The sequence below is a fragment of the Rattus norvegicus genome, chromosome 4 (genome assembly GCF_036323735.1).
Source record: "Rattus norvegicus strain BN/NHsdMcwi chromosome 4, GRCr8, whole genome shotgun sequence".
Classification (NCBI taxonomy): domain Eukaryota; kingdom Metazoa; phylum Chordata; class Mammalia; order Rodentia; family Muridae; genus Rattus; species Rattus norvegicus.
This window is the reverse complement of record NC_086022.1, coordinates 150,942,102-150,968,606: the sequence shown is the minus strand read 5'-3', so window position 1 is coordinate 150,968,606 and position 26,505 is coordinate 150,942,102. Positions and strand designations below refer to the sequence as shown.

The window sequence follows — 26,505 nt, the reverse complement described above, 5'->3', positions numbered from 1 at the left end:
AACGGGATTTACAAGTAAAGATCACTTTAAGGAGGCAAGAAGTCATTAACTATAGGATGGAGACGTGAAGGGCCAAACTATGGAGAAGTAAATGAAACCAAATGCTGGCACTCCCTCATCTCCACAAGACAGACAGAAGAGCTTCAGAATCTTACCTTATGTTTCTGTCAGCTATCCTAGGACTAAGTTTTGAATAATGACCTACCATTTGTATTTCCCATTTAATATACAATGAAAATATTCCAGGGTAAAAAAGTAAATGCTTCATTCTTTTTACAAGATATTTGTTTGTTTGTTTGCTTGCTTGTTTGTTTGTGTGGTTGCATGTGTGTTTGCTAAGGTTTAGGGGTGGGTGTACACATCTGTGCATATACACAGAGGTCAGGTGTCCAGTGTCCTATTACTCTCTACCTATTCCTTTGAGACAGACAGACAGGGTCTTTCCCTGATTTTGGAACTCATGTTTTCTCAACTAGACTCAAAGCCAGCAAAGCCCAGTGATTCTATCTCTGCCCTTCGGTCATCAGTGCCCAGGACTTGTAGAAAGTACTCATAACATCTCAGCCATCCCTCCAGCGGCTCATTCTTTTCAAAATGTTACAAAGACCTACTAAACAGAAAGACCGCAGCTTTCCTGACTCAGAAAAACCTGAGTATTTCCCTACTTTTGTTCCCCAAGCATAGCCACGTCAGAGAGTAAAATCACAGGAAAGACTTCAGAGGAGGGAAGATCACAGAGGGCAAACATGTCAAAATGCTGGGGGCTTGGGGGATGCACCGAGGCAAGGGATAATCTGAGCTCAGAGAAACGAGCAGCTGGGAATTAAGCAACCAGCATGCCATGTTCTACTCACGTAATTACCCGGAACTGCTAGGAGGAAGTATGACTAAATTTCTATAATTGAAATTTAATTTGAAAGGCAGAAGCAGAAACTTCAAGAAAAGAATACGGGAGAAGAAATTCAGCTCCCTGTTAAAGAAGATACCCTCAGTAACTCATTCCCAAAGCAGAAAAGATTGGCCTATGAGGGACCCCAAGGCTATGCACAATTTAAGCACACACAAGACAATGACAACAATGTTCAGTAAGGGATTCAGTGCAAGAGGCACTGAATGTGAAGAACTGTGTCCCCCTTAAGTTCGGTTTTCTTCTCTAAGTTCCCAGAATTAGCCTGAAAGTGGTACCGGTCTTAGAAGGCTTGCTAGAAGATGGCATAAAAAAGTTATCATCTTCATCACTGTCGTTATCATCATCATCAAAGAGGCCAGTAGGAGCTGGCAAATGTGGGCCCTTCCCTGGAGTGGACTGCTCATGTTTCTGGAACTCCTTCAGTGATGGGGCAGAGGTGGACCCAGACACATCAGTATACCCTGAGGATGGAAAGAAATCAGAGCTATGATCCAGTGGGAGCCTCCTGACAGCTCTCATGAGTTAGGTTCATCTACAAAACACTGAGAAAATGAAATAACCTTTGTGCTAGTGTTGGAAACGTACACCAAAGTACAGGGCTCCCTGGCCCTCAGGAAACTACACTGATGCACTCACTCCTTCCCCCTTGCTGTCTGTCAGTCAGCCTCTCCCCTTCTTCCCTTTTCTCCTTTCCTCTCTCTTTTCCCCGACACCTGCAGCCCTCTGCAGTCTTGGAGAGGAAAGCAGAGCCACACATGTACTAAACAAGTGCTGAACCACTCTATCACATCCCCAGGCCCAAAGCCTCTGAGCTCAAACCGAATGTGAGCTCAGAGCGTCAGTAAATACGCTGTAGTAATAAATACTTCAATGCCTTCCAGAATTCTGAGTACCCACCCCCAATCCCTAGCCAGTCCTTATAAAACAATGACAAAATGGATTTATACAGTTTTTAAGAAAGAGCAATGGGTGATGGCTCAGCAGGTAAGTGCTTAATCTGAAGCATGAAGACCTCAGTTCAAATCTTCAGAACTCAAAAAAAACGCAGAGTGTGGCTGGTACCTGTGCCTATAACCCTGGCGTTGGCACAGGCTGGGGCCTACTGGCTGCTAGCCTAGTTCCAGGTTTAGCTTAAGACCCTGCCTCAAGAGAATACAGAAGAGCGCTAGGGCAGGACATTTGCCATCTTCTCCTCACATTCACATGTGTATACAACACACACACACACACACACACACACATACACAGAATAAAACCTATTACCTAAAAATACAGAAACAGCCCCTGCTGGGATTTTCTTTCCAGGTTTAGGGGATGGAGGTGATTCTAGAATAAGAAAGAAAAGTCAATTATTTCACCAGATTTTCTGAGCATGGTAGGATACACCTGCAATCATAAGACTTAAGCAGGAAGATGATCATGTATCAAGAACAGCTCAGGGCTACATGCTAAGCACCAGACCAACCATGAATACAAAGCAAAATTGTCAAAAAAGAAAAAGAACCCCTTCTCGGCAGTGTGGCACAAACCAAAACAGGTTTCTTTTTTTTTTTTTTTTTTTTTTTTTGGTTCTTTTTTTCGGAGCTGGGGACTGAACCCAGGGCCTTGCGCTTCCTAGGCAAGCGCTCTACCACTGAGCTAAATCCCCAACCCCACAGGTTTCTTTTTAAAAGACAATTTGTTCCTAAATAAGTCTTTTAAAATTTTATTTTTACTGATATCAGCAGCTTTTTCCTTAGGATTAATGAGATCAATAAGATCAACTGGTGAAAGGGAACAGCAAAAACCTGTGAGAAGGTTGTGAAGGAAATAAAATGAATGCAACGAGGAAACAAGAGAAGTGAGATGACTGGACAGCAGATTGAGGAGAGCCCCAACACAGAACACATCACACAGGAGCACGGCCCCAACACAGAACACATCACATGGAGGACGGCTACAACACAGAACACATCACACAGGAGGACGGCCCCAACACAGAACACATCACACAGGAGGACGGCCCCAACACAGAACACATCACACGTGAGGACGGCCCCAACACAGAACACATCACACGTGAGGACGGCCCCAACACAGAACACATCACACAGGAGCACGGCCCCAACACAGAACACATCACACAGGAGGACGGCTACAACACAGAACACATCACACAGGAGCACGGCCCCAACACAGAACACATCACACAGGAGCACGGCCCCAACACAGAACACATCACACAGGAGCACGGCCCCAACACAGAACACATCACACAGGAGCACGGCCCCAACACAGAACACATCACATGGAGGACGGCTACAACACAGAACACATCACACAGGAGGATGGCTACAACACAGAACACATCACACAGGAGCACGGCCCCAACACAGAACACATCACACAGGAGGATGGCTACAACACAGAACACATCACACAGGAGCACGGCCCCAACACAGAACACATCACACAGGAGGACGGCTACAACACAGAACACATCACACAGGAGGACGGCTACAACACAGAACACATCACACAGGAGCACGGCCCCAACACAGAACACATCACATGGAGGACGGCTACAACACAGAACACATCACACAGGAGGACGGCCCCAACACAGAACACATCACACAGGAGGACGGCCCCAACACAGAACACATCACACGTGAGGACGGCCCCAACACAGAACACATCACACAGGAGCACGGCCCCAACACAGAACACATCACACAGGAGCACGGCCCCAACACAGAACACATCACACAGGAGCACGGCCCCAACACAGAACACATCACAAAGGAGCACGGCCCCAACACAGAACACATCACACAGGAGCACGGCCCCAACACAGAACACATCACACAGGAGCACGGCTACAACACAGAACACATCACACAGGAGCACGGCCCCAACACAGAACACATCACACAGGAGCACGGCCCCAACACAGAACACATCACACAGGAGCACGGCCACAACACAGAACACATCACACAGGAGCACGGCCCCAACACAGAACACATCACACAGGAGCACGGCTACAACACAGAACACATCACACAGGAGGACGGCTACAACACAGAACACATCACACAGGAGGCCATCATTTGAAACAACTTATTTCCAATTGTTTTACTGGGAACAGTATCACTAAAACTACTTAAATCTAGTGGAATAAAAATTGTAAGTTTTTAAAAACTACTGAGGAATTACTGATGACAAAGTGATCTTCTCAACACAATTCAACATCATTACAGTAAAGCTAGCCTCAGCATAACTACCAAATACTTTTTCATTTCGATGTTTTTATCATCTCTAAAAGGTAAATGTGTGGTGTGGGTCTGAAGACGGTACTGCTGTCTGTTCCCAAGACAAAAATTAATAAAGACAGACTGTCTCCCACTGTTTCAAGGCAACACCAGCTTTTAGCTGAACGGAAATAAATCTTTGGGTGCTCTGTCTCACAACAGAAAGAGCTTTCAAGCACTTTGCTGGGTCAACTTTGTCAACTGGTACAATCTTCAGTTATCTGGAAAGAGCGACCCTCCACTGAAAAACGACCTCCATCAGACTGGCCTCTAGGTCAGTCTGTAGGGCACCTTCTTGATTAATGACTGATGAGGGAGGCACAGCCCACTGTACACAATGCCAACCCTTGGCTAGATGGTTTTGGGGAGGGGGGGGACAGACAGACAGAGACAGACAGAGACAAAGAGAGACAGAGAGAGACAGAGAGAGAAAGAGACAGACAGACAAACAGACAGACAGTAAATATGGGCCTGCAAGGCTCGCCAGGGTGATGGACTACAAGCTGCAGAGCTGACATAACCCTTTCCTCCGGAGCTGCTTTTGCCATGGTGTTTATCACAGCAACAGAACACAAACTAGGAGAGCAGACAGGGAGAGAGCATCCATTCCCATGCCTACCTTCACTGACAGGACCTTGGGCTGGCTGCCCCCGGGGAGCTTCCTTGAAGAGGTCACTCTGGTTGTGATAAGGCATAGGAGAATTTTAAAATGCAGGGGTTAAGTAAGGCTGGACTTGAAGGTTTCTGAGAAGTATCCTGTACTCTGCTATATATTTACTGTCCTGTCAAAGAATCAGTGACAAGGTGCAGACTAGAGCAAAATGATCTTAATTTGGGCTTGTCGGGGATTAAATAAAAACATGCAAGAGTACATGTCGGTAACTGTAGAAGATTCCCACTATTGATACTCCACAGCCTCTCCTCACATCAAGGCACAGTAAGACATCAGGATGTATATTTCTCATTCTGTAGTTCTGGCTTTAACATGTCTCCAAACATGAAAGGCATAACTAATAGGAAGCTTCTTCTCTAACAAACACAAGGCTTTCTTCCATTCATGCTCAGTGACACAGAGAGCCTTATTCATTCGTCCAACTCACCTCATCATCATCATCAAAAAGCCCCTGCCGATCACTGAACAGACCACCTCTAGAGCCAAACGGTGAGAAGTCTTCATCAGTCAGCGTGGGGGGTGGGAACAAGATGTCTTCCTCATCTATCAGAAGGGAACGTTGCACAGGGAGTGTTAAGCTGGGGTAGCCTGTGGTGGTGGCTCACTGTCTACAATTCCAGCATTCAGAAGACTAAATCTAAAGAAGAAAGCTCAAGGCATTCTTCTTACCATAGATTTCTGGGCATCATAGAATTAAGGCCAACCTGAGTTACAAACAAATTCCAAACTAGCTTGGGCTGTATAGCAATATTTCCCCTCAAATATACAAGAATGAGAGGGGGAAGATGGGTTTGATATTTCTCTATGTCTGGGATGGCCTCTATAGCATACTGGCATGACTTTAATAAAGCCATACTTCACAAGGAGTATTGAGAACAAGGCAGTGGATTTCAAACAATCCAGGGAAGTCCCTCAAAGGTTCTTATCCTCAAGGGAACAATGACTGGGAAAAAAGTGATTCATTTTCTTGACTGACTTACTTTGAAGCAAAAAATATAGTTTAACTGCCACATGCAAAGTTTAGAGAAAGGAAAAACAAATGAAGCAACAATCCCATAGGTGGAGACAATGGCAAGGCAACACCGATGTCACCAGTTACTATGGAAGGGTCACATACAAGCTCTACTGAAAACGTTCCACAAAGGCTCCTAACAAGCGGAGCGCTTACCATCTGCAGGGGTTCTCCTTTCCTTCTTCTCCTTCACTGTCCTCTGAGGCTTTCCATCTGTGGAGGACAACTTATGAGATCTCAGAGGTTTAACAATACCTAGCATTCGTATTATAGACACTGATTTGCTACTCAAGACTGCATCCTCATGACCCTGGCCAAGAGTGGGAGACTCAAGTCTTATCTCAGCTCCACTAGATCCCTCACTAGAGCAGTGTAGGCAGAGGCTGTAGGTAACGTGCACAGCAGGGCTACACTCCAGGAAGGAATTATCCTGCCTTCTACTGTGACATAACCTGACTGCAATGGATAGTACTCTTTTATTAGTCAAATTTAAGAGTAAAGATAAAGCCTGGATTCACAACCTGCTGTCCAGTGCTGGGGTTCCCATTTTCTATGCATGTAAGATGTTACATAGATATGCACATGTCCTAGGGGAGGGGAGAAATAGGATACTCATGGAATCTATATATCAAGTAGACTGCAAGAGCCATTGACATGGCTTAAAGTAGCCTTTCACAGGGGTCAGCTAAGACCACTAGAAAACACAGATTACAATTCATTAAATAATTCATTAAGAAAATAGAAAAATTAGTTATGAAGTAGCAACAAAGGTATTTTATGGTTGGGCATCACCACAGCATGAGGAGCTGTAATATAGGGACGCAGCACTAGGAAAGCTGAGAGCCACGGGCTTCAAGGGTCAGTGCTTAGCACCAAGCCTGACAACCAAAGCCACAAGGCAGGAGGAGGAAGGAGAAAAATCAATTCTGCATCAAGGTACACACATGCCCCTCCCCGCAAGTAAATGAATGTCAAACAACAACAATAAAGTAGTCTAAGAAAACACAACAAAGATCAATAACTAGGGCTGGAGAGATGGCTCAGAGATTAAGAGCACTGACTACTTTTACAGAGGTCCTGAGTTCAATTCCCAGCAACTGCATAGTGGCTCACAACCATCTGTAATGGGATCCGATGACCTCTACTGGTGTGTCTAAGGATAGCAACAGTGTTCTCACAAACATAAAATAATTAATTAAAAAGAAGATCAAGAATTAAAACTTAAGCCCAGCATGCCTTAGTAATCAGTGAACCCCGTTTGGGAACAGTGGCGTTGTTCCTGATCCCCAGCACTCAAAGGAGAAGGAAAGATCAGAAATTCAAGGCCACCCTTGCCTACATCACATATTTGAGGCTAGCATGAAATATGTGAAATGCTGTCTCAAAAATGAAAGAGACGGGGAGAGAGAAGGACAGACAGACAGATAGACAGACAGAGACAGACAGACAGACAGACAGACAGAGACAGAGCATGTGTGAAGCGGCACAAGCAGACTACAGCACCACGAACCATCCCATTAACCTGCCTTCAGACCTCACCTGTGTGTCCCTCTTTCCGCTGGTTTGAGACATCTCCTTTGATCCGAGCAGCCAGCTCATCCGCAAAAGACGTAGGTCTTTTCTACAGGCAAAAAAACAAAAAACGAACCAAAAATCTCTAACAAATGAGTAAACTTCTGGACACCTAACAAAACTATTATCAACAGTCGCAAAGAAATCAAACTACAAATAAAACAGGGCTTTTAGAAAAGATTTACTTATGTGTGTGCATGAGAATATACTTGCAAAAACAGGACTTTATTAAGGAATTGAAACTCATGGAGCCTATAAAGCTCTGGTAAGTAAGAGAATTCACAAAATATCTCCTTAAAAGCAGATACTATTACTTATTTTTTTTAAATAATTAAGAACCTCAGTAAGAAAATATACGGAGGGGGACAGGAGAGTATTTGATCTCAAAATTCTGGAGCTGACTATATTCCCAATGAGCTGACTTAAGCATCCTCAGCATTAAGGAAAGTAGACTAGGAGGGCAGCTGGAGATGCTAGGAGGGACATTTACTGCTGTTTATAAACTACCAGCCAGAGACAATAGAGACGAGCTCATGTCAGATGTCTTACAACATCCTGGAACTGAATCTGATACCCCGGCATGTGGTCTCCCTAGGAACCCAAGTACACGTGTGCAAACACAGACACACAGATACACCAAAAGCACATTCACAGACAATCTTTAATAGAAAAAAATCAAGTTACTAATATAGGGGCTGTAGAGATGGCTGACTCAGGACAACGCTTGCTACGCAAGTGTGAGAACCAGAGTTCAGAACCCTAGCACTCACATAAAAAGCTACAAGTGGCTCTGTGTAATCTCAGAGCAGGGAAGATAAAGACAGGGCTTGCTGACCAACTAGTTCAGCTGAATTGGTATGTCCCAGGTTCAGTGAGAGCCTGACTCAAAACCCAAAGGGGAAAGTGACTGAGGAAGTGGGCTACTGTTTACCTCTGGCTACACACACCATTACAGATATGTAAGATGACAACAGAAATAAAATGTCAATATTAAGGAGCAACGTGAAACACTTCTTCTAAGACCTCACTGAGTGATAATTATACTTACAGACTTAGCACTTTCCTCAATATCCTCGATATCATCCCCCTCCTTCTCAGAGTCAGCAAAGAGGTCAGCATCATCATCCTCTTCTTCGTCACTCATCTGTGTGATATGCTGAGGAGGAAGAACAGAACTTCTAGATGCAAGTCACCAAACTGAAAAGGAGACACTATCAATTTTCAATCTCTCCCTTTAAAGACATAACCACATTTGGAACATATATTCCATATAATTTATTACAAGCTAAACCAAAGATTTACTTTTTAGTAAGAATATAAAAACAAAACTATCAAAGGAAGATATTAAAATTTCTAAATGTTCATTATTAGAGGAATATAAATTAACAAGAAGTAATGGTTAAAAAGCAACATTTGGAAAAGGTAATATCCAAAGGAGGTGGCTAACCTAAATACATGACACACTTCAAAGAAAAGTAACTACGCAAATCCTCATGTGTCATTCAGAAGTCATCTGGGAGACTTGGCATACAAATACCATGCGGAGCCTGCGAAACATGCCTAAGTCCCTAGGTTCAACCCCTGGTACCAACAGCAGGAAGAAAAGAAATTTAGTAAACACACTATGCTTCAACTAAAGCTTTAAAATGAATTCATTTCTTTTTTTTTTTTCTTTTTCTTTTTCTTTTTTTCAGAGCTGGGGACCAAACCCAGGGCCTTGTGCTTGCTAGGCAAGTGCTCTACTACTGAGCTAAATCCCCAACCCCATGAATTCATTTCAATACACGAGCTTTACCTGGTTTTGTTCATTGTCACTATGACTGGCAAAATCATCTGACTCCTGTGGGTGAAAAAATTTGATGTTAATGCAGAAAAGATCTTATCAGTCTCAGAGGTAAGTGACTGTGCCAGGCAGAAGAAATGCTTGAACTCTCAGTGACCTTAAGTAGCAGACAAGATGAATTCAGGCAATAGTGCTAGAACTGTCCAGCTACCATAATTTCTATGTTTCAAACAGATAGATCTAATGATTCATTCATACCATCTGTATTTCCCAATTCTAACCTTCAGATTTAAAGATCATTTAATTAAATCATAGAAAGTCAGTTTGTGTTCTTTACATTGTGCACTACAATCTCTGCGCTCCCTCTAGTGGGATAACTACTTCATCAAGCTCAAAAACTGAAGGTCAGTTTGCTACCAACAATTACTACACTGACAGCTAAAAACAAAGGACCCAACACAGTTATCTGTAGCAAGGTAACAGGCTCTCTACTTCTAGGGTCTCCATTTGCCAAGCTGGAGGAAGGAATGCAGGAGAGGGAGGGCAAGTGTGAGAAAGAACATTAAAGAAATGAGAATCAGACACACAAAATGGTCTCCTTTTAGGATCTCATACTCATTGTCTGAAGAACAACTCAAGGTGCCCAACTCTGGATCAAGGTTGTCCTCTGTGGACCTTCAGCAAATGAACATGAAGTAGATGCCTTCATTAGAGGACTTAAGAAGTTCTTCAAGGGATGAAGAGGTGACTCTGGTTAAGAGAGCACAGGACTAGAGTCTGGTTTCTAGCACCTACATCAGGCAGCTCACGACTGCCTGTAGCTCCAGTTCTAGGGCATCTGATACTCTCTTCTGCTCTTTATAGACACTGCGCACAAATGCAATACTTGCTGCAGCAGCAGCAGCAGGACCACCACCACCATCGTCATCATCACCACCACCACATCATCACTACAACCACCACCACCACCATCATCACCACCACTACCATCATCACCACCACCGCCATCATCATCATTACCATCACCACCACCACCACCATCATCACCATCACCACCACCACCATCATCATCATCACCATCACCACTACCATCATTATCATCACCATCACCACCACCACCATCACCATCACAACCACCACTACCACCATCAGCAGCAGCACCACCACCACCATCATCACCACCACTACCATCATCATCATCACCATCACCACCACTGCCACCACCACCATCATCATCATATCTTCTTAAAGTTGTTCATTACAGCTATGTATTTCTTCCTAAGATTAGTCAAGACAGTCCAAGACTAAGTTCAAGGCAGAGACAGTGCTACAGTATCTAAGCTGTTCTCTCCTCAAAATATAATGGAAAGTGAAGGAATTTGATAGAAAGGAAGAGGGGTAAGCAATGGTGGAAGGGATCAAAGCAGTTCCCCTTACTTCTCTCTCTACATACTAGAAAAAAGAATTTCAACCCTAAGAAAAATAACTTCAGATTTTGCTCCATAAGTTTTATGAAATTATTTCCCTAACTCTGAAGCATGTAACACACCCAGCCTGCATCATACATCCTAAGCTTCCTGCCCTCCATGACCTGGCCATACCATGTCCTCACCTCCTCTTCTTTCTCATCTTCACTGTCCACAATGCTCCCGCGGTCACTGCCCACAGAGCCTTCTGTCAGGAAGAGTTGTAAAAGTCAGTACCGATTTTACCAGAAAATGTCTGAGGCAACTTCTCCAAGTAGCCAAGCACAATAGCATCAAGGAGACTTTAATGACACTATTGCCATTTACTGGAATGAAAGCACCTTTGTAATTAATAGAATTTCAAAGTATCTCCTATGAATTAAAAAATAAGTCATAAATTGGCTTTACTCTACAAGGATGTCAAGCTAACAAAAAAGAGGAGGAGGAGGGAGAGGAGGAGGAAGAAGAGGAGGAGGGAGGAGGAAGAGGAGGAGGGAGGAGGAGGAAGAGGAAGAGGAGGGAGGAAGAGGAGGAGGAGGAAGAGGAAGAGGAGGGAGGAAGAGGAGGAGGAGGGAGGAGAAAGAGGAGGAGGAGGGAGGAAGAGGAGGAGGAGGGAGGAGGAGGGAGGAGGAGGAAGAGGAGGAGGAGGAAGGAGGAAGAGGAGGAGGAGGAAGGAAGAAGAGGAGGAGGAGGAAGGAGGAAGAGGAGGAGGAGGGAGGAGGAGGAGGGAGGAAGAGGAGGGAAGAGGAGCGAGGAGGAGGAGGAAGAGGGAGGAGGAGGAAGAGGAGGAGGAGGGAGGAGGAGGAAGAAGAAGAGGAGGAGGGAGGAAGAAGAGGAGGAGGGAGGAAGAGGAAGAAGGAGGAAGAGGAGGGAGGAGGAGGAAGAGGAGGAAGAGGAGGGAGGAGGAAGAGGAAGAGGGAGGAAGAGGAAGGAGGAAGGGGAGGAGGAGGAGGGGGAGGAGGAGGAGGAAACTGTATCAGATTAGAAGTCACTGTCATGATACTGCAGATACTTCTTCCAGTCCTGAAGATGGGTGCTCAGCCTCTGGAATTCACATGATAGAACACAGAATTGACCCCCATAGGCTGTCATCTGACATCCAGAGCCACAAACATACAATAAATAAACATAAAAAAGTTAAATGAAATTAAAAGGTGACTAGAGCAGTTTAACAACCAAATGCTTTACGTCTTACCCCAGAGAAGGCAGGCAGAGATAGTAAAGGACTTTGATGGGATAACAAACAAAAATCTGAATATAACTAGAGATTAAGGAACAACAGAATCACCTTACAGCATGGTTATAGAAGAAAATGCTCTTGTTCTTAGAAATATGCGGAGATCTCGGGACATTAGAGTTATGGAGATTCAGACACACTATGAGGTATGACAGAGAACAAAAGCACGAGTAAACAAGCATTAGCTAGCACACCTGAGGGAGATCTATGGGCACGCCACTGCTCTTGCAATAGTATTTTAAAGTTGAAATGACTTTCCATAAAAGGTTAAGCTGCAGGGAGCAGGAGGGACACTGGTGAGAAAGCGCACCTTCGCTGGACAGCTCTCCAAGCCCCACGTCTTCCTGTTCCATGAAGAGCTTCGACCCGATGAGGTAGGGCAAAGGCCGGTCAATGTAGAGGTCCTTCAAGGAAGGAAAGGGCGCCACCATTAAACACAGGGTGAGAATAAAGCCAAGTGCTCTACGCAATGTCCTGCTGTACCTGCATCTCAAATGAGATGAGGCGATAGCCCAAGGTAGAAATAAGGAAGCAGGACAAGGTCAGAAGGAAATTTTCAAATCCCACCAGGCAGTGGTGGTGAACACCTTTAACCCCAACACCAAGAAGACAGAGGTAGGTGAATCTCTGTGAGCTCAAGGCCAGCCTGGTCTAAGAAGTAACTCCCAGGAAGTCTTCCTTTGCTCAAGCCACAGAGTATCTGCTCCTCAGGAGCTTCCCGAACTCACCTAATCCCAGCCCAAATCTCCTAGAGACTAGAAACGAGAGGGAGAACGGTTGGTCAAAGGACACAGAAGCTTCAGTTAGCCCTAACATGAGCTGAGCAAGGATGACTCTAAGACCAACCAACATGTCAGACTGCATGAGGCAAAGGCCTCACTGCCTAACCCGTACACACAGAACTTCAGGGCACTGAGGAAAGCCCTCAGGGGAAAGGAGTCCTCCGTGGGAAGAGCACACCAATTGGTTCCAGTGCCAAATGGTCAGCCCTGAAAACATCCAAGTAAGTGACATTATATGGACTCAACAGGTTCTTTAGGAATGTATGTTATACAAATACACATATGACTGTAATAACAATTAATGGAAAAAAAGGACATGAATTTGAAAGAGTGGAGAGAGGTATACAGGAGGGTTAAGGAGGAAAAAGGAAGAAACATTGTAACTAAATTACAGTCTCAAATAAAAAAAAAATCAACTCCAGTTAGCAGAAATAAGATCAAGAGCTAACAATGCAACAGAATGATTACAGTTAATAAAATGCATTATATTTGATTGGTTTTGAGTGTCCTTACCATGAATTAAGTATGTGGCACATGCACAAGTTAGAATGAGTCATTCTACAGTTAATGGACACTTTAAAACATGTTATATATATTATATATATTTTATGTTTTTCTAATAAAAATGAAAACAAAACTTCAGGAGATTTGGGCTGGGATTAGGTGAGTTCGGGAAGCTCCTGAGGAGCAGATACTCTGTGGCTTGAGCAAAGGAAGACTTCCTGGGAGTTACTTCTTAGACCAGGCTGGCCTTGAGCTTACAGAGATCCACCTATCTCTGTCTTCTCGGTGTTGGGGTTAAAATAAAAATGAGCCACAAAAACAGTGGATAAGTAAAGGCCCATCTATGGACAGGAATTAGGTACAAAGAGAACCACCCCACAGCTACCCTCTCCCAGCTGTGTGCCATGGACACACATGCCCCACACTAATACATCAATAATAAATTTTAAGAGTTAAAAATCAAATTTAAAAAAACCAAATCTAGTTAAAAGTTTCACCCCTCTCCTATAACTTCTAAGCTATAAGTCAGTTTTCTTGCAGAGTTCTGAGGATGGTCGCTCGTGTCAATGCTTCCTCTCCCACAAACTATATACTAAAACCCTTAGAGAAGGAAGAAATATGCCTTGTAACTTTTCCCTACCTTGTACCCCTGAAATGCTCAGCGTGTCAAGGAAGGTTCTCAGAAAAGGTCAGTTTGGGAATGCTAAGAACATACACAGGCCATGCCTTACACACCCTGTGCCCAGCAAAGTAGTCAAGACACCATCATACTGTAACCAAATGCTTTACCTTTGGCTCAAGGATCAATTCCACCCGCTCATTGGCATCTTCCTCTTCAGAGTCCGAATTCCCTGCTTTTATGTCAAGTTGCTCAAACGCACTATCCAGGACCTGTAACCCATAGTTCACAGCCTCCTGGACTTTAGGAATCAGATCTATTTCTTTCTGTTCCCGAGTCTTCTCCTACAAAGAAAATATCCTTCAGTGTGTGTCTCCAATATACCAACTCTAAAGCCATGCCCTCCTCAAAAAATTTTAACTCAAAATGTTAACAGAGTCATGTCTACTGAATGCCTTGACACAGACTTTGGAGTCAATGTACAAGCTTTAAATCTTAGTTTTGTCACTTTTTGGGCATCGATCAAACAACCTAAACTCTAAAATTCTAATTTTTCATCTGGAAAAGCAGATGAACATTCAAATTAGAAATCTAACTGAGCCAGGCCACGGTGGCACAGGCCTTTTATCCCAGCACTAGGGAGGCAGAGACAGGGGTAGCCAGGGCTGTTATATAGAGAAACCCTATTGAAGAGGAGAGGAGAGGAGAGGAGGGGAGGGGGGGGAGGGGAGGGGGGGGAGGGGAGGGGAGGGGAGGGGAGGGGAGGGGAGAGGAGAGGAGAGGAGAGGAGAGGAGAGGAGAGGAGAGGAGAGGAGAGGAGAGGAGAGGAGAGGGGCAAGGCGAGGCGAGGCGAGGCGAGGCGAACCAAAACCGAGTCTGTAAAAACACACATACAAAGAAGCCACAACCTAGTCTGTAAAAACAGGTCTGTGGATAAGTGTGCTCAATGACTCAAGGTACCTACCTTTAGCTGTAAGGGACGGAACCAGGCTCTGATATCTAGTCCTATGACATTCAAAAACTATTTCACTATATCCTAACCACTTTTTAATATAATGTTGGTACAATATAACAATAATATTCACTTAGCTGAGTAGCAAATGCATGAGAACTATTAATAAAAGTTCACTTTCCTAAAAGGCTGGAGCAGAAAGAGCCATAGCTGGCTTCCTGGTCTCTAATATCCGAATCGACAGCTTCTTATCAACCTTCTTAAGTGACTTCCACAATAAACGTAAGGACAATCGGCCATTCTTCCCCAAATGAAAAGACAGTACTTCCTAAAGCACACAAAAGTAAGGCTCATAATCTTCCTTGGGTGTGGACTCCAAAGTGAGATGGCAAGGATGTGTATGGAGAGGTCACATGGCAAGCCATGGGAACCAGGGAGCTGCTGTCCTCTCATCCCTTGGCCTACTTTCCAAAGCACACAGCACTCATCAACTCTTCTTTCCTTTTCTTTCCCGACCTCCACGACCTCCCACAAACCTAGTCCATGGGAATGGGGATGAAGCTCAGGGGTAGAAAGCTCGCCCAATGTTCCTGGTGCCCCTTGGGCAATGCCCCAAGCATGGCCTACCCTTGTTGGCAAAGCCTACCCACTGCCTAAGCCTACCCACTGCCTAGGCTACCCACTGCCTAAGCCTACCCACTGCCTAACCTACCCACTGCCTAAGCCTACCCACTGCCTAAGCCTACCCACTGCCTAAGCCTACCCACTGCCTAAGCCTACCCACTGCCTAACCTACCCACTGCCTAAGCCTACCCACTGCCTAACCTACCCACTGCCTAAGCCTACCCACTGCCTAAGCCTACCCACTGCCTAAGCCTACCCACTGCCTAAGCCTACCCACTGCCTAACCTACCCACTGCCTAAGCCTACCCACTGCCTAACCTACCCACTCCCTAAGCCTACCCACTGCCTAAGCCTACCCACTGCCTAAGCCTACCCACTGCCTAAGCCTATCCACTGCCTAAGCCTACCCACTGCCTAAGCCTACCCACTGCCTAACCTACCCACTGCCTAACCTACCCACTGCCTAAGCCTACCCACTGCCTAACCTACCCACTGCCTAACCTACCCACTGCCTAAGCCTACCCACTGCCTAAGCCTACCCACTGCCTAAGCCTACCCACTGCCTAAGCCTACCCACTGCCTAAGCCTACCCACTGCCTACGCCTACCCACTGCCTAAGCCTACCCACTGCCTAAGCCTACCCACTGCCTAAGCCTACCCACTGCCTAAGCCTACCCACTGCCTAAGCCTACCCACTGCCTAACCTACCCACTGCCTAAGCCTACCCACTGCCTAACCTACCCACTGCCTAACCTACCCACTGCCTAACCTACCCACTGCCTAAGCCTACCCACTGCCTAAGCCTACCCACTGCCTAACCTACCCACTGCCTAAGCCTACCCACTGCCTAAGCCTACCCACTGCCTAAGCCTACCCACTGCCTAAGCCTACCCACTGCCTAACCTACCCACTGCCTAAGCCTACCCACTGCCTAAGCCTATCCACTGCCTAAGCCTATCCACTGCCTAACCTACCCACTGCCTAACCTACCCACTGCCTAAGCCTATCCACTGCCTAAGCCTATCCACTGCCTAAGCCTACCCACTGCCTAAGCCTACCCACTGCCTAAGCCTACCCACTGCCTAACCTACCCACTGCCTAAGCCTACCCACTGCCTAAGCCTACCCACTGCCTAAGCCTACCCACTGCCTAAGCCTACCCACTGCCTAACCTACCCACTGCCTAAGCCTACCCACTGCCTAACCTACCCACTGCCTAAGCCTACCCACTGCCTAAGCCTACCCACTGCCTAAGCCTACCCACTGCCTAAGCCTACCCACTGCCTAAGCCTACCCACTGCCTAACCTACCCACTGCCTAACCTACCCACTGCCTAAGCCTACCCACTGCCTAACCTACCCACTGCCTAAGCCTACCCACTGCCTAAGCCTACCCACTGCCTAAGCCTACCCACTGCCTAAGCCTACCCACTGCCTAACCTACCCACTGCCTAAGCCTACCCACTGCCTAAGCCTATCCACTGCCTAAGCCTATCCACTGCCTAACCTACCCACTGCCTAACCTACCCACTGCCTAAGCCTATCCACTGCCTAAGCCTATCCACTGCCTAAGCCTATCCACTGCCTAAGCCTACCCACTGCCTAAGCCTACCCACTGCCTAAGCCTACCCACTGCCTAAGCCTACCCACTGCCTAAGCCTATCCACTGCCTAAGCCTACCCACTGCCGAAGCCTACCCACTGCCTAACCTACCCACTGCCTAACCTACCCACTGCCTAAGCCTACCCACTGCCTAAGCCTACCCACTGCCTAAGCCTACCCACTGCCTAAGCCTACCCACTGCCTAACCTACCCACTGCCTAAGCCTACCCACTGCCTACGCCTACCCACTGCCTAAGCCTACCCACTGCCTAAGCCTATCCACTGCCTAAGCCTACCCACTGCCTAAGCCTACCCACTGCCTAACCTACCCACTGCCTAACCTACCCACTGCCTAAGCCTATCCACTGCCTAAGCCTATCCACTGCCTAAGCCTATCCACTGCCTAAGCCTACCCACTGCCTAAGCCTACCCACTGCCTAACCTACCCACTGCCTAAGCCTACCCACTGCCTAAGCCTATCCACTGCCTAAGCCTACCCACTGCCTAAGCCTACCCACTGCCTAAGCCTACCCACTGCCTAAGCCTACCCACTGCCTAAGCCTATCCACTGCCTAAGCCTACCCACTGCCTAAGCCTATCCACTGCCTAACCTACCCACTGCCTAACCTACCCACTGCCTAAGCCTACCCACTGCCTAAGCCTACCCACTGCCTAAGCCTACCCACTGCCTAAGCCTACCCACTGCCTAACCTACCCACTGCCTAAGCCTACCCACTGCCTAAGCCTACCCACTGCCTAAGCCTACCCACTGCCTAAGCCTACCCACTGCCTAACCTACCCACTGCCTAAGCCTACCCACTGCCTAAGCCTATCCACTGCCTAAGCCTACCCACTGCCTAAGCCTACCCACTGCCTAACCTACCCACTGCCTAAGCCTACCCACTGCCTAAGCCTACCCACTGCCTAAGCCTACCCACTGCCTAAGCCTATCCACTGCCTAAGCCTATCCACTGCCTAAGCCTATCCACTGCCTAAGCCTACCCACTGCCTAAGCCTACCCACTGCCTAAGCCTACCCACTGCCTAAGCCTATCCACTGCCTAAGCCTACCCACTGCCTAAGCCTATCCACTGCCTTTTACTTGCCCTTCCTTCTTCATTTGACTAAAATCTCATCTTGAAGCTTTTCCCGGCTAGTTTAACAGTAAGTGTCTCCTTGTGCGAACTTCCAAAACACTTACCAGCCATGCAATAACCAATGGCCTCAACAGACAAGGAAGCCTCTGAGAGTAAGTGTCCTAAATCATCAGTTTCCTGCAGCTCCAATAACTACACACTGCACAGTGCACTCTGGCCTAACACACCTTGTACCCATGGGCTCCTCAAACACGCACATACTAAACCGATATTCACCTAGTTAATTTTGATGTGACAGAAACAAGAATAAATACAATCACAAAAAAGATAGGGACACCGGGACTTCACCTCTGTGACATTCACTTCCCGAAGTTCAGGCTGTGGCCTGTTTCTATATAAACTGAGGAAGAGTGGCTTCTAGATCTTTAAAGGATAGGAAGAGGTGGGTGAGGAAGGAGGAGGAGGACAAGACGATGCTTCCTCTGTGGCCTATGAACCTGGGTAGTTTACTCCGCTCCACACTTAATGCTATTATTTTATCTCTGTACTAACAGGCTAAATTTCAGGAAAAAATGGAAACGTTTTCTTGGCCCACTGTCAAAGGCCATATGTGCCACATTGCCAGTCCTCATCACCGTCTTTATCACTTCTCCAGATTAGTAATTCAAAGAAAGGAGGGTTCAGTGCAAGTACCTGCTCAGCTTTTTCCGCCTCCGTCTTGAGCGCCTGATCCTCCACTTCCTCATCGTACACCCGCTAAGTATGGAAGCAAAGCCATTGAAAACAGTTAAGCACTGGAATGGGATCACAGGTAAACACTCCATACAAAGAACTAAAAAAGAAATACCAAAGAGCATGCGCGAGCTGAACCCAGGGCCCCCACGTGTATGTACCAACAACTGGGGTGGGGCTATCCTTAAAGCTGTTATCTGTCTGTTGAATACATCCCTAACTGGACTGTCTTATCTGGCCTCGATGGGAGAGGATGGGCCTAGTCCTGCAGAGACTTGATGTGCTGGGGTAAGGGGATATCTAGGAGGGTCTCTACCCTCTACCCTCTCAGAGGAGAAGGTGAGGGGTGGGGGAAGGTTTATAAAGGAAGATTATGGGAGGGGGTCTGGGAGGAGGCAGCAATCAAACATAAAGTGAATAAAAAAATGGAAATAGCTTTTTGAAAAACAACAGGGACCACCACCAGTGGGGTCATGAACAAATAACAACATAATAATTCGCCTGAAATTAAACTGTAGAAAAAGACATGAATGACTGAAAAAACACAAGGAACTATCTGGCTGATCAAAGAGTTCTGGAAACACTATGATCTCAACTATACAAACTTTCACTTAACCTAACCCGGATTTCTAACAGGGCAACAATACAGGTACCTTTACACAAGGCTATTGCTAATATCAACTGGTACAATTTACCAACTAGATAAATAACAATTAGAACAAGGAAAATAATAAAGGTAAAATATACTTTTATTCTGTTGCTTAAAATGGTTGAAAGTTTTGTTACTTATCTCATATGAATCAAAGAAAAAAGGTAAAGTGCCCCAACAACCTGCCGGAAGACACAGGACCAAGGAAGGCCTCTTTGACAAGTATCTGTCCATCCTGAAACGCTCTGCAATTTTTTAAACAATTGCAGTGTAACATATTTGTTAGAAAAAGCCAATATGAGTGTAGGTCTGATGGCTAATCTTGGGTGCTACCTTGACTATCCTGGACTCTTGTGAAGAATTTTCTTGGTCATACCATTTGAAGCAGGGAAACCCAACCAGAATCTGGACCACACTTTCTTGTGGAAGCCCAGATAAAAGAACATGGAAGAAGGAAAATTTGCCTTTTGCCTCTTGTGCTCACTCTTGCTAGCAAGTTCATCTAACTTGTTGCTAAGGCATTCCTTTGCTGATGCTAGAACCACCTTCTTCAGGATTCTAGTGGAGACTGAAGATCCGCAGCTCTTCAGCGATCCTCCAGGCCTCCAGCACCAGATGGAGACCGCTGGGTAGGCAAGCTCCTAGATGAACAACTACTGCACGCTCGGGCCATTGTCTTGAAGCATGACATTGCTGGACGATCCTGAGCACATCCTGCAAGCCAATCTAATGAATCTTCTTTTGATATACATGTTCACCCTATCAGTTCTATTCCTTTAGAGAGCCCTGATTATATAGGATAATGAAAATGTTCTGTAGAGACAATAGGGTTACAAAAGTATGAATTCACTAAAACACACTGAGCTACACTTTTTAAAAGAAACTACCTAAGCCATTTTAAAAATCAGTCAATATTCTTTACCTAAAGCTTTTATATTTGAGATTATTGGAATATTTGCAAGACTTTATAAGCATCCCTAATTAAAAATCCACAATCTGACGCTGATGCATGCAAAGGTCCAGATTTTATTTCAGTGCATTCTATGTGATTTCATTTTGATTTAAGAACAATCAACCTGTGCCCATGACAACTAGATGAAAAGATTCTATTTCTGAGGACACCACACACTTTGGTTGTGGTGCATAGAGACATCAGGCTGGAAACAGGTCGGAAGCTTCCTCCTTTCACAGAGCTAAAAACCACTATGCAGGTAGCCGCTTAGGAATCAGCAATGTCTTCCACAGAGGTGGACTCTGCGTACAGCAATACCCACCTGAGAGGCAGGACTGCTCTGGTGATAACCAACTGCTTTCTAATTGGATCTGAGGCCTGCGCCTTGGGAGGAAATCACGCCTTGTTCTCTAAAGCAGGTGCGAAGTCCTTGCCTGAGGGATCAGATGCCATAAAGTCTGGCCCCAGTACTACTTCTGTCTTTGCTAAAGTGACGCATTGTCAAAATATCTTCTAGACGTTTATACCCATAGGTTAGGGCTATTCTCAACCTTGGCAGATATGTCAAATTCATAGAGAAAAGTTAAAAAAACAAAGATAAAATAGTGACTATTTCTAAATAAATAGAAATTTTGAGGAACTGATCATGATGGTTCATGCTTACAGGCTGACTTTCAGCAATCTAAAGCAGAAGACTGCTAGACAGCAAAATCCTGTCTGCAAAAACAAGCTGTTAAAGCAACTTGCCCTATGAAGTATATTAGATTATAATATTTAATAACTTAAAGTAAATTACATGGGAAACTAAACTTATGTTCACATGAACATACACACAGTTCGGTGAGGACAGAACAGCTATACAATAAAAGCTCTCTTCATGGGTGCACACACCCATAAATAAATACTCCAAGGCATAAAACCTTCACGTGTGCACACACACACTCATAAATATGTACTCCAAGGGCATAAAAAAAAATGCAGAGATACAAAGATACTTCTCCTAAAGATCACAGTTAGGAAATAAAAAGGTAGTTGGTTCCTATGATGCAAATATGGAGAAATATCAAAATCTGGTAATTAATTCTAGGTGCTACATATTCTTACCATGTGTGGCTATCCTCTATTCTTTCCTAAACAAATGAAGTATTTCATATAAAGCTGATAGCTGACTATTTACGTATGTTTGATATGGTCATATTAATGGAGTAAGAATAGAAATTAATTTCAAGAATCAGGTGGTCTCTAATCCCAGCAGAAGGAAGACAGAGGCAGGAGGATCAGGAATTAAAGTTCATTCTCCACAACATAAGGCCAGTCTGGGTTACGAGATCTTGTCTCAAAAAAAGTTCATAAAAAGTCTCAAAAGCTATGTAAAAAGTTATTTTAACACTAAGAAATACGCAGGTTGTAAATGCATATTGTTTTGTGCACACACGCACACACACACACACACACACACACACAGAGTCATCCAGACTACAGAGATACAAACTGATGTTTGCTGGCTTATTAATTTCAGGTAATAAATTATCTGTAGGCTTAATTTTTTAAGCCTATTATCTGTGTAAAAAGAGACCTAGAACCTTTGTCCCAGCCTCTCGGGGAGTTGATGCTTCTGGTGGCTTCTCTCATTCTTACTTTTTTTTAAGGTTTACTTTTATGTGTATAAATGTTTTGGCTTTGCCTGTGTGTGTGTGCAAGTGCACTCTCCGTGCCTTATGCCTGAGAAGACCAGAAGGGGGTGCTGTCTCCACCTGAACTGGAGTTATGGACCTACGTTAGCTGACATATGGGTGCTGGAAATCGAACCTGAGCATTTTACTTTTAATTACGTAGTTTTATTTTATGTGCATTGGTGTTTTGGGAGCATGTATGTCTGTGTGAAGATATCGAGTCTTGGAGTTGTAGACAGCTGTAAGCTGCCAGATGGGTCCTGGAACTTGAGCCCAGGTCCACTGGAAAGAGCAGTTAAGTGCTCTTAACCACTGAGCCATCTCTCCAGCCCCGCATTCTTAATTTTCCTTCCTAACTGTCCTATACCAAACATTTCCAATATGAGAACAACAAAAATAAAGATACATGACACTTTACATGGGATTTTAAGATAGGACAGCTACTGGAGTCATTTCAAATTTGTATGGCAAGACCTCTAACCTGAAAGGGCTGACTTTCTGGCTAAAGTCTAAAGCCATCAATACTGAGCATGAACCCCACCAAAAAATCTACCCCTCAGCGGGTCAGCATCCAGGGCTTGCTAAGTCCAAGGTGGCATCTAAAACACCAACAGTTCAGGAAGACCTAAAGGCCATGAGACCTTTGAGTAGTACCCAGTAACTGCAGCTAATCAGTGCTAACTTCCTCACTCTACCTGGGCTGACCTTACTGCTCCATTTCATGAGCATTCAGAGAGGTATATAATAGAACTGGCAAGGCTGGAGAGATGGCTCAGCAGTTAAGAGCACTGGCTGCTCTTCCAGAGGTCCTGAGTTCAATTCCCAGCAACCACATGGTGGCTCACAGCCATCTGTAATGGGATCCGATGCCCTCGACTGGTGTGTCTGACGACAGCGACGGTGTACCCACATACATGAAATGAATAAATATATCTTTAAAAAAAACAGAACTGGCAAATATCTTTGGTATTTGTCCTCAAGAAGCGTTTCCTCATTTGGAGAAGTGGGATACAGGACCTGAGGAGTAAGTGAAGTAAGGGTGGGTTTTTAAGATTACACACAGCTCTGGTCCTTTTCAGTTATGTTTTCTCATTCAGTTATTTAAGTATCCAGGATGTATGTGTATCCAGATTGTGCTAAGACCTATGAATGAGTTTAGCTAAATGCTAAGGCTTACTCTGAAACTTTAAAATTAGGATTGCTAACATGTAATGTGCACTTTTATGAAAATAACATATAACACACCACATACAATGCACATATATGATGAAAACTTTTTTTAAAAAATTAAGATTGCTGTGGCAAGAGAGATGGCTCAGTGGTTAAGAGCATTTGTGGCTTCTCTTTTAGAGGACTGGGGTTCAAGTCCTAGCGCCCATGTGGCCACTCAGAATTGTCTAGAGCTCCAGTTCTAGGGCATCTATCCCACCGGGCACACACGTGGCACACATAGCTGTGAGTGCAGGCAAAATACCCACACATAAAAAGTTATAAACAAATCTCTAAAAAAATCAAGATGGCTAGACTGTTAGCAAATGACACAAGGACTAAGGGTGAAGCCTATGCACTCAGAGAGGCAAAGGCAAGCAGATCTCCATGAATCCAAGGCTAGCCAGGTCTACACATCAAGCTCCAGACCAACTAGGCTAAATGGTGAAACCCTGTCCCAAGGGGTACTGCCTCGTTCAGGGTGACTCTGGCAGACAAAGATAATTAAGGGCACCCAGAGCAATCTAAAAAAGGCAACTCCAAGGTAGCAAAAGCAGCTCCAGGCATTAGAGGCTACTTTGTCAAAAGAAAGCACATCTGTAAAAATGAAGCAGGCTGGCGGGAAGGGATAGCACGTGCGGGGGATTATAGGCTAATACGGTTCTGAACTTTAACCCCACATCATTGATTCTCTATGACAATTAGTAATGACACCTGTTCCCTTACAAAAGGGGTGGGGGGCTGAAAAGGAAGAAAATGATGAAAACATAGTCTTTATAGTTAACAAAATGATCCCGGAAAATCAATTTAAGTTTCTTTTTAAATATTTTTTCCACAAAGCTAAAAATTCTTTAACTGGCTTTTAAAAGTGCCGTGTGGTCTTTCATTATTTGATGTTTTCGGGCAGGTGTTTCGCCTACATGCATATCTGCGCAGTGTGTGCCAGAAGAAGGCAGTGGATCCCCTAGAATGGAGGTCCAGCGGCTGCGAGCTGCCACGTAGGTGCTAAGAATTGAACCCAGATCCTCTGGAAGAGCAGCCAGTGCTAGTTAACCTGAGCCATCCATCTCTTGAGCCTCCTGTATTCTTTTAACAACCTGAAGTCATTAACTAGGACTGCTGAGCCCGAGGTCAGCACTGCTGCAGAATAAAACTCTGTCTCGAGGGGAAAAGAAAGGCAAGGGGTGGCACCTTAAGAACTGGGTCCCTCTCTGCTTAGAATTTAAAACACAGGCCAACACTAATCAGCTGTTCTCGTTCAGGATTCCCTCTGGAACCCTTACTAATGATCCTATACAACTTCTATTGCCCTCAAAACGCCCTTACTGTTCTATTGCCCTACAAAGTCCAGCTTGCTTTACTAATTCTAAAATGGAGTTTGCAATGATGAGGCTGCCTCTGAAACTAAGGAAACGCAGCTGACTTTAAATATGAACTTCACAAACCTAACTGGCAGTGGTGTCCTAACCTGAATTGTAATTCCTGAGAATCAATGTCAGCGTTCAAAGAAAATATACAGGCAAGCAGACAGAGGCAATAGGCATTTTGTGAAGTTGATTATTTTCCCAGTTTCCTGAAGCACTAGCCATTCTCCGAACATCATCAGCTGCCCCTCCACAATGGGAAGAAGCTGTATGTACCATGTGGCTCTGTAAAAGGTCCTGGAAGCAGTTACAGTTAGCGTAACCAACACACTTCTGAAGAATCCTGATGGCAGACTGGAAGGGGAGAGGAACAGGACTTATTACTAAGGGGACAAAGGCATGAGTAGAAACACAAAATCCATAGAAGTAGACATAGAGAACGATTTTAAAAAGTTTTCACAAGGATGAAGCAAAGAAGTGCAGGCCGACAGGAGCCGGATGTAGATCTCTCCTGAGAGACACAGTAAGAATACACCAAATGCAGAGGCGAATGCCAGCAGCAAACCACTGAACTGAGAATGGGACCCCCATTGAAGGAATCAGAGAAAAGACTGGAAGAGCTTGAAGGGGCTCGAGACCCCATATGTACAACAATGCCAAGCAACCAGAGCTTCCAGGAACTAAGCCACTACCCAAAGACTACACATGGACTGACCCTGGACTCTGACCTCATAGGTAGCAATGCATAGCCTAGTAAGAGCACCAGTGGAAGGGGAAGCCCTTGGTCCTGCCAAGACTGAACCCCCAGTGAACGTTATTGTTGGGGGGATGGCAGTAATGGGGGGAGGATGGGGAGGGGAACAGCCATATAGAAGGGGAGGGGGAGGAGTTAGGGGGATGTTGGCCCGGAAACTGGGAAAGGGAATAACAATAGAAATGTAAATAAGAAATACTCGAGTTAATAAAGAAAAAAAGGAAAAAAAAAGTTTTCACAAAATCTAAGCTATGGGAAATTTTAAGAAATTTTGTCAGAAAAAGCTAGAAGAGAGCGGCTATCTAAAGTGTATGATCAGAAACTCAAGTTTTCCTTGCCTCCTCCACCGGAAAAGCATCATCTGGTACCAGTCTGTACAGACACATGAGTACAAAAGAATTTGTTCCTTGCCCGATCTGCACCTCAACATTAACTATAAGAAGAGCTGAGCACCTGACGTAGCAAGAAAAATGCACAGTGAGAGCTGCACACAAGAAAAGCACATAAAACCATCCGATCCAGCTTAATGAGAACGGGGGCTGCTGTCATCAATAAGGAGAGCACACACCCTAACTGACCCCTCCAGGGAGATAAGTGCTCAGGTTGAACAGCCAGGCTCTGTGCACGTCAGAAAATGTCTTCAGGTTGAGCATCCCAATGCAAAACTGGGAAATCCAAAACTTTCTGAGCAATGGCATAACATTCAAAAAAGTTCAGACATGGGGCTGTTTCAACTTAGGGATGCTGAACCTGTAAGGTCTCTGTGGATTCCATCCCAAACACCTGCAATCTAAACAGCTTCTAGCCCCAAGTATCCCAGATATTTGTACAATCATCTGTATTGGGTGTACTTGAATTCATGTTATGTTTCAAACATAATAGCTTCCCTTTGCTGTTAAAGAAAATACTTGGTAGCCACTCAATGAGCCAGGTAGGCTGGCACACACAGTAGTGAACGAAGAGCCCTCACCAAACCCCATGCCTCAAACACGATAGAACATGAGGTGTGTCACTTCACTTCTTTTCTATGGTAGTTTTACCAAGATAAC

The 26,505-nt window shown here is 45.1% G+C and overlaps 1 protein-coding gene across 9 annotated transcripts in view; it reads right to left on the bottom strand.

The window, feature by feature from the left end:
* The window catches only part of Washc2c (WASH complex subunit 2C), an 85,439-nt gene that overhangs the window by 29,695 nt on the left and 29,239 nt on the right, over positions 1-26,505 (bottom strand). For 5 of the 9 annotated variants that reach the window (XM_063285891.1, XM_039107428.2, XM_006237147.5 and 2 more), the window contains 12 exons: positions 18,817-18,879; positions 14,022-14,195; positions 12,257-12,350; positions 10,856-10,917; positions 9,256-9,300; positions 8,509-8,616; positions 7,428-7,509; positions 6,045-6,101; positions 5,304-5,419; positions 4,823-4,880; positions 2,174-2,236; positions 1,186-1,371 (listed from right to left, as the gene is read on the bottom strand). In XM_063285891.1, the coding sequence (XP_063141961.1) occupies positions 1,186-1,371; positions 2,174-2,236; positions 4,823-4,880; positions 5,304-5,419; positions 6,045-6,101; positions 7,428-7,509; positions 8,509-8,616; positions 9,256-9,300; positions 10,856-10,917; positions 12,257-12,350; positions 14,022-14,195; positions 18,817-18,879 (1,108 nt within the window). The remainder of the gene's footprint in view (positions 1-1,185; positions 1,372-2,173; positions 2,237-4,822; positions 4,881-5,303; positions 5,420-6,044; positions 6,102-7,427; positions 7,510-8,508; positions 8,617-9,255; positions 9,301-10,855; positions 10,918-12,256; positions 12,351-14,021; positions 14,196-18,816; positions 18,880-26,505) is intronic. The other 4 variants (XM_039107431.2, XM_039107425.2, XM_063285890.1 and 1 more) reach the window with 2 other exon arrangements.